This window comes from Chaetura pelagica, unplaced genomic scaffold (genome assembly GCF_000747805.2).
Source record: "Chaetura pelagica isolate M959 unplaced genomic scaffold, ChaPel_1.0 scaffold356, whole genome shotgun sequence".
NCBI classification, from domain to species: Eukaryota; Metazoa; Chordata; class Aves; order Apodiformes; family Apodidae; genus Chaetura; species Chaetura pelagica.
Window position 1 is genome coordinate 3557597 of NW_009953964.1, and position 12920 is coordinate 3570516.

At 40.5% G+C, this 12920-nt stretch overlaps 1 protein-coding gene across 3 annotated transcripts in view; it reads left to right on the forward strand.

The window, feature by feature from the left end:
• The first annotated feature begins 10995 nt into the window (after positions 1-10995).
• Positions 10996-12920, forward strand: part of GABRB2 (gamma-aminobutyric acid (GABA) A receptor, beta 2) — a 128212-nt gene continuing 126287 nt past the window's right edge. For 2 of the 3 annotated variants that reach the window (XM_010001951.1, XM_010001952.1), the window contains exons 1-2: positions 12015-12091; positions 12216-12307. In XM_010001951.1, the coding sequence (XP_010000253.1) occupies positions 12015-12091; positions 12216-12307 (169 nt within the window). Of the gene's footprint in view, positions 11033-11858; positions 12092-12215; positions 12308-12920 lie in introns of those variants that run through there. The other variant, XM_010001949.1, reaches the window with a different exon arrangement.

The window sequence follows — 12920 nt, forward strand, 5'->3', positions numbered from 1 at the left end:
AATAACATGCCTTTGTTACTCATGATTCAGTTGTTTTGTGTATAACATGCAACTTCCAGCTGAAGCAAAGAAACAGCTTGAAGTGTATACAGTATTAAACATTATGGTTATATATTCTGCCTATATACATATAGAGAGAAGATATACTATGTTATGACATATCTTAATTATGTGTTTATATCTCATATTCATACTCATCTGCCTAATGCCTTGTTTTCAAGCACATTGACACCTGCAGTCAAGGGCAAAATGCACCTTTTTATGTGGTCTCTTATACTGCAGTTACCACAAGGCTAAGTTAACTTCTAGGCTAGTGTGTATTTCAAGCACCAGCAGTAAGCTGCAGCATCGCAGAGCTCAGTGTGACCTGCAAGAGCTTTCTGAGAAGCTCGACTAATTAGTGCCTGCTGAGTTCCATGCTGCTGTAGCTGAGTTCCTGATACCTAGGCTAAATATAGTTCTGCAGGAAGCCCCTCTAAAGGTACAGTAGTTTAGATGTTTTTTTTGAAACGTGCAAATTCAGAAGCAATGCTCTACTTTGGTCTTTCCTGAAGGATCAAAACGTATTCAGTGGGATAGGTGTAACAAACCTTTTTGTAGCCCACTGTAAATATATTCAATGGAAATCTTTCTTGAATTATGCATTGTGAGGAAGAGTAAGCCATGGTCTGACTGCAAAGCTAGCAGGAACTAAAACCAGCATGAATGCACTGCATACTGCACCTAGACATGAATGACCCAAACTAATAGTTTGATCTTATGTAGTCTGTTCCTATCCTCTTTAATGGTTAGCAACAGAACTTGAAAGGAAGGTATGAAACCACATGATGCAACTAATTTTGAAAGACTTATCCTATGATCACATGTGACTTGCAGCATAGCAGAAAAGAGGGCAATTGGTATTTCCCTTTCTACTTTTCACTAGCTACTTATTCTTGAGAAAGTTTCAGCCTTTCACAGATGTTTCATCTCACTAATGGAGATACTTTTAAGTAGTAATATATATTATTTCTCATTTGTCTTAGTGATCTTGGCATGAGATTTTTACTACAATGTCAGGATAGGTATGAATCATTAAATAAAATCTGTGTAATAGACCTTATATGTCTCAATTCAGGCTTAAGCCGGAAGAAAATTCTTACTCTTTGAGGGGTTCTGTGGATATTATCTACTAATTTTCCAAACAACTCTGAGAAGTTAGACAAGTATAGTTCAAAACCTAGTCTGGTGTGTATACATCATGAAGTTATTAACTCTGTGTTTCATAGATTGTCTGATAGTGCTTGTTACTGCAAGCTCTTGGATAAATGTAATTCTTATAACAATTTGATTCCTTCTCCTATTTCATCCACTGCTCCTATACTTTTTGATATCTCTTGTCTCTGGGAATGCCTCAAAAGCTGCTTTCAACTTCACTTCTGTATATAGGGGTCTTGTATTCACTATGTCTACAGAACTAAGTAAAAAAGATTGTCTCATGGCAAGATCTTTGGGGGGTACTGACATCCCACATATGTTCTGTTAGGCTTCAAAAGTGTGTTTTTCACTGTATTTTGTTCTTATTTTTGGCAATCATGTTTGAATTATAACCTCCTAGCCAGCTATTGTTTAGAATCTTAGTTGCTGCCATGATTTCGGTTCCATTTTGAAAAAAGTGGCTACAAGGCCTTTTATATTTCATCCACTTCTGTACCTTCCCAGTTCACTTAATTTTTTTTTTTGTATGCAAGAGTTTTCAGATGTCTTTCCTGACCGTATAACAGATAGTGTCCAGGCTGCTTCCTATGGATTTTAGTTGCCTGTTCTTTTTACTTCATATTCCTTCAACTTGCCATTTAAAAAGAATCTGCCTCCTGAATTTCAGTGTTGCCAACTACTGCAAACTTTGATCTAACAAACCATGTCAAATTTAATTATGTTTATTCTTTAGCAGTTCGTTCATACTTATTTACAGGAAATATTTCAGGAAGTTACTTAGGGCAAAGTCAAGAATAGCCTGTTCTCTTGTATGTTTCAGAAAGAGATGTTCTGAGATGCAATTGTTTACTTTCAAAAATGTCTTTCCAATTTATGTTGTGATGTGACATCCGACTCATTAATATTTGGTATGATAATTTTCCTAGCAGACTTTGTTACAGCTTGCCCTAATCTCTCTGAAGATCAGTGAACACTGTCGATTACACCAGCATTCTACAACCTGGATCATGCTGTAGTGTGGATCTATCTAGATTCTGACATATGATGTTACATACACAACATGGCTTATGCAGAAATTGTTCTAAATTGGCCCAAGAAAGACCATATTGGAATGTGAGTTATTCCTCAGAAGCCCAGAACCACAAGTTTTATTTACCAGTCCAGTGCTCATCTAATGGAGGAGAAAAAAGCAGGAGAGTTGGGGTGGGGACCACAGACAGGTTGGACTTCTCATGTCAGATTGATACTAAATCATATATACAGTGCAGTGTGAAAAGACAATATAAATTGGTTTGACCTTCAAAATATTGTAGTGCTGTATTTGATGTATGCAGTCATCAAGCGAGTAATTATCATCAGAGCAATGCACGTCCAACTGCCTGTGTGTAATGTAAAGACACATATGCCCAAACATTTATACAGACTCTGATTCTCTCCACAGACATGTTTATGTATTTGTCCTTTATCATTTCTTGAAAATACTTGTAATGTTTCAGAAGAGCAAACTTTCTCCCCAACTCTGTGATTCTTACCTTAAATTGTTTAATCTTTACAGATTTTGTTACTTATTTACTTACTGTACAAATGCATTTATTTCAAAAGGACTTATTGTATTATTCATTATTTTTCTGTTCTGGTATAGGCTGTAGGAATAAGAATTTTAAGATCCTTTTTTTAAAAGAAAGGAGCAGTTAATAATGAGGATATTACATTGGAGTGCTTGAATTCCTTCCAAGAGATAAGTTTATTGTTGCAAATAAAGTTATTGCGAGAATATTTGAAAAAAATTAAACAGCATGAAATGGAAGGTAGTTGTTTGCTTTTTTCCTCCAAACATAGTTGGAAGTGAAGGAGTGGTGAAAGAATCACTTTGATTATAGAGGCGGTATAAATTAGAATGATTATAAACTTTTTATTTTAATAACCTTAAGAAAAAATAAGTCACTCATGCAGAATTATATGTGGCAGTAATGGATACATCTCCTGTGCATATGCTGTGTTCCCCTGTGGGTCTATGGACTCATAAAGCATCATCAGAAAGCTGATGAGTTCAGGAAAAAAAAAAAAGGAATGACAGCAGCATCCATCAGCCTTGCTCTGAAAAGAGAACAACTTTCATCCATAGCCTCAACAATAAGTTGTGACAGTGTCAACTCTACATTTTATTTACTGTAAAAGGTCATAATAGGGACTAAAGCTGGGAAGAAGCTGGTCAAACTCAAACCAGAAAAAAATTAAACAGGACTTTAACCTTCAGAAAAGTAGAGAAGAAAGTGTGTAGCCCTTAATTTCTTGACAGGCTTGGTGCCTTATGGTGATGAAAATTATCTGTAGAGTGTCACTAGAGAAACTAAAATGTTTGAAAGATGGGTCCTCTTCTGTCTGAAATGAATTCTGAGGCACAATGGACATAAGTTATTAATGTATAGAGTTAGGATTATTAAGCTTTGTTATGGAAGTTATATGAAACATATTTAATTTTTCATAGTGAGCTAAACAGGTGGGTGCAACCAAAGTTAAGATAAATACATAAAGATTCATAATTATCTTACTCTACAGAGAATGTCTTACTATATGCTCTACTTTTGGATTTGGTTTTTTTTTGTAATGATGTGAAATTTGTAGTTAATTCTGATTTACAGTGGCATGACATATCCAAAATTGCCATTTTCAGACCTAAAATATAGAGAAGTACTTTGAGTCTTCTGTGTAACATCAAATATGTGTATTACTTAGCTGCTTTTTCACTGTGAGAAAAAATGTACTAAGTTAATACCATGATTAGTATTACTACCCAGAGCTGTTCATCTGTTTCCAGTGAGTGAATGGCTCTGTCTGGTTAATTCACAATTCTTCAATCAGCTCTGAAGACAGTTTTATTGCCCTGTTTAAGATTTCACTGAACTGTGTGTCTGGAAGAGTCATCAATAATACTAGTTGTTGAAAAGACCTTATGTGGGCATACAGGAGAATAGGAACAGTATGTCTCTAGACATTAGGTAGGAGGTCATCCAAAGCAAATTCAAAATGGAAATCTACAGTTGCTTCAGTCCCCCTCTGAATTCTGTCTAACACTGCTTGAGAACTGAGCATACTTGTATCAGACACTAACCTATCTACTGTGTCACATCCTCTATTTTGGAATCTTCAGCTTCAAAAAGTCAAAGAACCCGAGGATGTTTTCATTTTCATCTAGTAGTTTGTTAGATAAAAAAATACAAAATACTTCTTAATTTCCCTGGCAATGTGGTACAGACCATGTTTGTAAAATTTACTGGAAAATCATGACTCTTGGGCCCTTTTCCAGTTTTCTACCATTTAGTGCTTTATAAGATGGGCTTTGCTGCTGCTTTTCCTTATGGAGTGGAATGTGGAGTTTGCCATGAATTTCAGTAGGAATTTGCTTGGGTGCCTAGCTGGTGTGGGCCTCATGCACCTCACCTGTGAAACTGACATAATAATATTGTAGAAATGTAGTACCTATTTGCATGAATGAGATCTCTTCCTGATCCTAGCTGTTTTTAAATTACCAAATAGGAGCATAAAATAGTGTGGGAGGAAAGAATGGAAGACAACTATCCACAGAAACATTGAGGTATTTTAGAGAGATCCTTGGATACAAAGTGAAAAATACTGACAGTATTACTAAGGTTTGTTCTGTATATAGATTCCTGAGAGGGATTATTCCACAGTTAGTTTTGTTGTTCATTTGGGTTTTGTTGTCTTTTTTCCTCATCCTAGCATTCTGAATTGTCTTCCCAGGATTATTAGAATTTCCTCTAGAACTGATTTGCAACACCTGTGTACTTCATCACCAGTTAAGTTTATTTTCTGTTTTTAAATTTTGCTTTTGTGATTCATTCACTCACCTGGTCTTACTTATCTTACACTGCTTCAAACTGGTTTTGATGTGTACATACCCATAGAAGTTGCTCCTTCAGGTGTTCTCTGTGATAAGTAGAAACAGTGTTCATGCATTGCTGGGCAAGTGCCTTGCCATCTTAACTGGCCTTCAGTCGATTTCCATGGAATGTCATGTAAGTAATAATACTCTTTCTTGGGAGGGTAATGCAGCTCTACAAAAATATGCTCAAGTGAGCAAAGCTATTGTATTCCAACAGTAGCTGTTGCTGAACAGAAAGATGTCTGTGAAATGCCTGCCTTCTAGCATCTGTAAATAGAGGCAGATCAATGTATACCAACTACTGATTTAATTAAACATTTGGCCTGCACATACAAAATTAGAAAACACCAGTCAGAGGCAAATTTTGTTATAAAATTGTATTTATGCTTCCTGAATCCCTGTGGGACATGTCCTCCTCACTAGGATTAGTTGGGTTTTTAGGGTAATAAGGAAAGAATAGGAATGTTGACACAAGCACATTTGGGGTGGACATGCAAGAAAGTCAAAGCTGAGGAGGGGCACTGTGTTTTACATTTGTTTTCCAAAAAAGGCTTCCAGTAATAGTACTATATGTTTGCAGAAAGCAGAGTCATCTCCCTTTCTAGCATACCAGTAAAAAAATACCTCTAATTTGTTTTACAGTAAAATAGAAACTTGTGTTCTCGTAGTTCTTACTGAAAATATCTCCTTGAACTCTTTCTATTATTAGGTTTTTAACCTGTCAATATGTTATCTTAATTTGTTTCATATTCCTGTCTTGGTTCTGACTTCTCTTTTACCATTGCTGACCAGGTGAGGGGACAATGCGGCAGTGATAATGAGGAGGAGTTTTCTGAAGTAGTGAAGGCCTTTGAAATAAGAGAGAGACAACTAAAAACTATGTAGATTTCCATTTTAGTCTTAGAACTTGCATACAGTTGTTCCAGACCCAAGATTGATGTCTAAAGCTAAATGGCTTTGAAAAGAAAACAATTGTCATTTTTTATCAAAAGTTTCCAACCTATCAGTTTTAGAACCCTCAGATATTGTTTATAGCACTATTCTGGAATGTATTGCCCAATATAAAAAAATTTAAGAAACCAATTCTCTGTCCAAGAGAGCTTAGAAAGGGAGACCAAATCCTGCAATCAGTTGATGCAGACAAATGCCACTCCATTAATTTAATAACAGGTTTCTGCAATCTGCTTTTAGGGCTGAATCTTACACAAACAGGATGGAGAAGATTTAGGCACTGAGTGACATAATCTAGTCTTGGTGTACGTTTTGTGCTGACTTAAGTATTTTACTATCCTTAACCTACGCAAGCCCTCCTTGTGCCTTGCCCTGCCTTCCTATCAAAGGATGTGTACACTGTAGGTATTTTCTAAGTACTAGTGTAGCAAAAATGGAAGAATTCAAAATATGCTGCTTATATGGCTGTTAAATGCATTTATTCCACCACTTGGAAATAATTTTTTTGTGATGCATTCATAATTTGATAAGTGGACTGTAGATTTCATTCTATCATAATTCAAGGTGTCAGACATCTTGTATCTCACTCCAGTCCCCACTGAGCTGCTAACAATTGTCTGCAATCAAAGCACTGTGGATGTCCTGTTTTTTTAATCTATAATTCAATTTCACAGTAGAAGCCTTTCCACAACATACATCTACAATCTGTTGATTCTGAGCTGCAGAAAAGCTTTTTGTTACAAGATGTAGAAAGTCAACTGACTTGTGAAGTACAGTTTAGGTCTTGAACTGGAGAAAGTTCTTATCTATAGCGTCTCTAACACTGTGGGATGCCATGCAGTAAGCCACAGAATGAAGGAATAGAAGCTCCAGCAAACAAAGTTCTACATAAAGATGTAAACCAGGAAGAGACTATTTGCCCCTCCCATTTGCTCTTCTGCAGTTAAATGAAATTCATGCCATATCAAGTGGCACCTGTTTCCTAAGTAATTTACCAGATTAAGTTTCCATACAATACTGATAATTTTTTTAAGGGCCAAGAATAGTATAATTGTCCAGTCATACACTACTGTTTTTGTTGGTATCTTTACCACTTTGAACTCTTTTCGATATTATGGTAGTTGAAGCTAATATGAAATAGAAAATCCCAGAAAATTTTCACTACACAATGTTAATTTCATTGCCTGTGAGAAGTGGAATCAAGGTTCACCTGCATTAATATTATTTTTTTCTGTGTATGTGATGTAACAGTAATCTTTATGCTGTCAGGCTGATTGCTAATGGGAAATTGTTTGGTGTTTATGGGCTGTGGCATATTAGATCTGAAAACCTAAAATGACAAGTGAAAGCAGAATAAAGTATATTGCATATTTGTTATATACAGAAAATTTCTACAAGGGTTGAGTATGTTTTGGTTTCTTTAAAATTGACAGCTTTTTAGGAGCTGGAAATGGAAATAATGTATCAGAATAAATTACTAACATTCTTCTTTATATTAGGGAACAGAATAGTTATCTGATACATGGAAACAACTTTCATCTGAGTGTTTCTGATACTACCATATCTTATTGAAATGCTCAAATACTCGAGAAGCATCACCTTCATAGAAGTGTATTCATTCCAGCCTGTTGAGATGCAGTGAAAAGATTTGTTTTTTTCAAGTGGGATTTTGCCCTTGTTACTCACAGTACTTGTGATAGAGGACTACTGTTCTTGAGCTAGAGTAAATCAGCATTTCTTCTGCCTCTGACTTAAACAAGTGGATCACTTAAGAAATTATCTTGAAATATTACTCTATCTTAAAGCTTATTTTGCATAATCATGCCTAACATTTACAGCAAAAGATTTGAAAAAACACTGTAGAGTAGTTCTCAGTACATGACCTGGGGTATTGCTTCTAATGACAGGAATATAGTGCTACAGTCAAGGGTTAACAAGACAAACTAAGGTGTTGCTTGTAGCCCTATCATGCATAGTGTCACACACTGGTCAGCAAGGATTTTGGGCCATTCATTTAGAGTATTTCAATATTTGAGAGTGTTCCTTTGCACTCCTCAAACTTGAACGCTGAGGCTAAAATAATCTGTAATTGGTATTTAAAATATTACCATCTTTGCTGGTTTCTCTGCAAGATTGTAGTACTTGTAATCAAACTGAGATATTTTTAGACCTAGCAGTATCATGTCCAGCTGGGAAACAGGTTGTTTTCCCCATTGTAAGACATCCAAAATCTTAGATAGCAATCTTTAAACTTGTTACATGAACAGTTCTGCATCTTGCCAATACTGGTGTTCACACCAGTTATTTCCTCTCCTTTTCAATCAAAGACACAGGCACAAGTGAGAAAAAGAGGGGAATGATTTATCTGGCAAGTTGCTTAAAATAAATGGTCGAATTTGATGGTGCTGAGAAATTTTAAATGACAGAGATAGACCAGAACCCTGTGGCAAGAGAAAAAGTGGTATTGTCAAAAGTAAAGAGGAAAGTGTGAAACCATTTGCAAAGGAAAAATTATTGTATGACTGTGTGCTCTATAACAACATGTGATGATGATACCCCTGTCAGAGCCTGGAATGGTGGCAAGGAAGTGCTACTGGTGTAGACCCATATAGACAGTGGTGCATTTACAGCTAGCAAATATAATGTTTTATGTGAATCATCCCAAGCATGGCTCAACAGACTCAACACTTCCGAAAACCAAGAATATATGTGAGATTCCCATGCATCATGCACCATGATATCTGTATGTACTGACTTTGTTTGTGGTATGTTCCACTCCTTTTTGCTGAAATAGCCAGACTAAGAGCAGGTTTCATTACATGTGGCACGACGATACTCTGGGCCCAGGATGAGTGTTATTAGTTAGTGAATGTTAGTTGCATACACCAGATCAAAGAACAAAAAACAGAGTTCTATGGGCATAGCCTGAATTATTTGTGTGTACTATTCTAACATTCCCATTGAAATACAGTAATTTTCTGCCCTTGATTTTATGTGATATATAAATAGAAAATTCCTGGTTGTCCAGCACTGAATATTACCAGTTTCCAGCCTTAGGTTCTTGCTGATATCTGGTTCATGTTCAGACAGGGTGAATGTAACTGAGTCTGAGAGACTCAGAAATCAGCAGTGTCAGACGTAGTCCCAAGTTAGCAGTTGCAGGTGAGCTCCAGAGGGCAGGGATAAAGTGTTTTTACCTCAAGACCTCCTACTCTTATCATACGATTGCAGAAGAAAAAAAACAACGTGCTTATTATACATCTAAAGCAAAATGATTCACTGCACAAAATATCCACCATCTTCCTTTCAGCGCTATATTTCATGAGGTTTGGCAGTGAAGCAGACTTGCTGTGTGAGAACAGAAGCCTCCACTGGTGAACAAGCACAGTGGCTTTGTAACATCAGCCATGGAACAGAAAGCTGAAAAAGAAGGGGTGGAGGTGTCATTTTTAGAAATGCTTAAACGTTCTTCAGCTTACTGGTTTGTTTGTATTTTTTTCTTTAGAATACACAAAAAATTGCTACATTTCATATTTATCACACACACACACACGCAAAATCGTGTCTGTTCCATCTGGAAAAACTGTCTTTCCTCCTCTGTGTATAATTCCTGCCTTTACAAGTGGCAGAAGGTGGTGAAAATAGGTGTTGGTGAAATTCCCTCCAGCCCCCCCCAAAACTTGTGTTGTTGGGTTTTTTTGGAAGCAGAAAACCCAAGCAGATACTTACTTGATCTCAAATGAACAATGTGGTGTTTAAAGGCATTAACGGGAGGGGGGAGGAGGAGGGGTACGGTGTGTCCATCCCGCTGGAAGCGCGGGCACGACCCAGTTTGCCGGGCGGGCAGCAGCCGCTCCCGGCCGGCGGGGGCGCCGCGGGGGGGCGGGGGGCTCTGCCCGCTCCAGGGGCAGGTGGATGCTGCGGGGCTCGGCGCGGGGCTTCCCCGCTCTTTAGCGCTCCGAACGAGGTAGTAGCCGCCCCTTGTTAAATGGCTGCCTGCTTTTCGGGGCCGCCGGCTGTTTGACGGTTTTGATGTGGATTTTTTTACAGCAGCCTTGCTGTCTCTGGGGGCAGCGCCCTGCTCCTCGCCCCGCCGCTCCCCCAGGTGAGGCTTCACCTCACATCCTCCCTGTCCGCCCCCGCTTCAGACCTTCCCCCTTTCCGGGGAGCCGCCGCCTCTTCCTTTTTTCCGGACAGCAACCCCCCCGTCCCTGCATCCCTCCTGGCTGCTCCTGCTCCCGGGGCAGCGTGCGCCCGAGTGTGGGCTCTGGACCGAGCACACCGGGGCAACCCCCGCCCTGCTCCCTCCGCTTGCCACGAAATTCAGGCGGGGGCTGAGGGCGGCGGCCCGGCCCGGGGGCGGCAGGGCTAGGAGCTCCGGAGCGTGCGGGACCGAGCTGTGCCGGGGAGTGAGCTCCAGCTCCCCTCGCACTCTGTGCAATACCCTCACCGGTATCCCCATCCCCCACCTTTTTTTTTTTTTTTCCCCTTTCCCTTTTTTTTCCTTCTTTCCCCCTCCTCCACCCTGCTGCAGCAAGTTAAATATTTCTTTTGTTAATTGACGCCCCAAGTGTTCCCAATCTCTTCCCCGCGCAGCCCCGGCCGGCCGAGGACGCGTGCACGCCCAGATCCGCTCGGTGGAGCAGCACAGATCCGCGGGGCTGGGCGGGTATGTGCGTGAGGATGAGGTGGAGGTGTAAAAGGACCTACGAGCACAAGGCAGATTTGCGAGGAACAATTTAACTCCGGTGTTTGTTGGTTTTCGGGTGGGTTTTTTTTGTGTTTTTTTTGGTTTTTTTTTTCTTCCCTCCTCTTCTTTTCTCTCTTCTCTCTCTCCTTTCTGTCTCTTTTTTTCTGCTCAGGATTTAAATGTCACTCAAAGCCTCTCCAAATCAGCTTTCCGCTCGTCTCTGGTTTCTTCCAAGGCATTAACTGGATCACACATTGCTTTTGAAGAGCTCGGGTGTTTTACCCACGAAGGTAAGTGGGTTTGTGAACATACATCAGATCTAGATGGTTACTAAAAGCTTTGCTGCTTTTTAGGATGGGGTGTTTCCTCCTCTTCCCCGCACCCCCGTCCCCCAGCCCCGTGGCCAGGCTTAGCTCTACCTGAGGAACTTGCATCCCTGGGTTAAACATCGGTCGATATATAGAAAATGTGCCGGCGGATCCGGCTGGGGGGAGCGAAGCTGAGGGGGCTCCGCTCGGGCCCCGGGGGACCCGGCGCCGCCAGCAGCCAGCGACCCCCTTCGTCCCCAGTGCTCCTGCCCCTGGAACCGAGCCTGGTAGCACAGTAAGGAAAGACACAGCCTAATCCTCATTTACAGGAAAATATTCGTCATCAGTGTGATTTCATTTTATTTTATTTTTCGTGGGAAGCGCTGTAGGTGCCCAGCTCCCCTCCTCCCCCACCGCCCGCCCCCATTACCAGCGCCCGCCCCTCGCCTCGCTTCAGCCTGTTCTTTCCGGGGACCAAAAAGTTAAGCTGCCCCCTCTTCCCTCACCTGCCCCTGGCACCATACGTACGCTGTGCATTCCCCCTTTTAACCTATTCCCTCTCTGTCTAATCCGAGTCCGTCCAGCCCCCGCCTCCCCCTCCCCCTTTAACTGGGTTGCGAATCAGCTGTGCCCTGCAACTCCTAAAACTTGTCTCCTTGCCGTGATTTATTTTCTATATTAAAAAAAAAAAAAAGACAACCAAATATACTCGATCCTCCCGTGGATTACTCTTTTTTTTTAAAAAAAAATAAATATAATGCATTTCCTTCTTCCCCTTTAATTTTTTTTTTTATTTTTTTTTGGCAAGGAAATTTGCTCCATCTCCAGCAGCAACCACTGCTCCTTTTGATGTTGTGGTTCGCCGTGCGCATGCGCTTCACATTAGAATTACTGCACTGGCCAGAATAAGTTGGATCTCTTCTTCTCTTCACTGAAATCCTAAATCATATCAAAAGCTAAAGGGATGCTGAGAGTCCGGAAGAAGGGTTACTTTGGGATTTGGTCATTCCCTTTAATAATAGCCGTGGTGTGTGCACAGAGGTAAGTGATGAAGGTATCTCTTTAGCTTTACTTTGAATTGCACTGCAAGCTGCTGCTGAGAGGGATGTACAGCTTGGGTTTGACAAATAAGAAATAATATAGTATTATTCTTTTTTTTCTTTAGTGTCAATGACCCCAGTAATATGTCACTGGTAAAAGAGACCGTGGATAGACTGCTGAAGGGCTACGACATTCGCTTGAGGCCAGATTTTGGAGGTAATTTGAGTGTTTTTGAATAAGAGAGATGGCATATCCGGGCTGTGTACCTTTGGTGTGCGTGGTTTTTAAACGTGCTGTGGGTGCTGTTGCTTTGGAGAGTGTGTGTGTTGCCGTTTTTTTAAGCTGATCCAAAGTTAAGCCCATTGTTATTCAAATTTCTTAGCACAGAACGCTCTTACCGTGATCAGTTAAATCTCTTGCATATTTGTAATCGGTCCCTCATTCTGTGCGTGTGCCGATACTTTATTAACCTGTAATTAAGCCCTTGTTTCACTGGTTTTATCGAGATGCAAATTTCGCAAGTTTACCCAACGTTTGTTCCTCTCAGCCTAATGTGCCTGTGATCGCGGTTACTATTTTTGAGTACAAGATGTGCTGTTAACCGACACAAAAATGTCACTTAACCCCCTGTACGCTCTTGCTTTGAATTAGCTTGTTTATTCCGGACGTGTGGGCGTCCCGTGCCCCCCTCCCCTGGGGCTCACTGGCCGCCGTCCCTTGGGCTGCCCGTTCTGCAAAAGCCCAGGGCTGAGGGGTTGTGAGCCGCGGTCGCGGAGGCCGGTGCTGAAGCCGCACTTGGCGGTCTGGGGGGCGGGGGAGCCCCCGCACC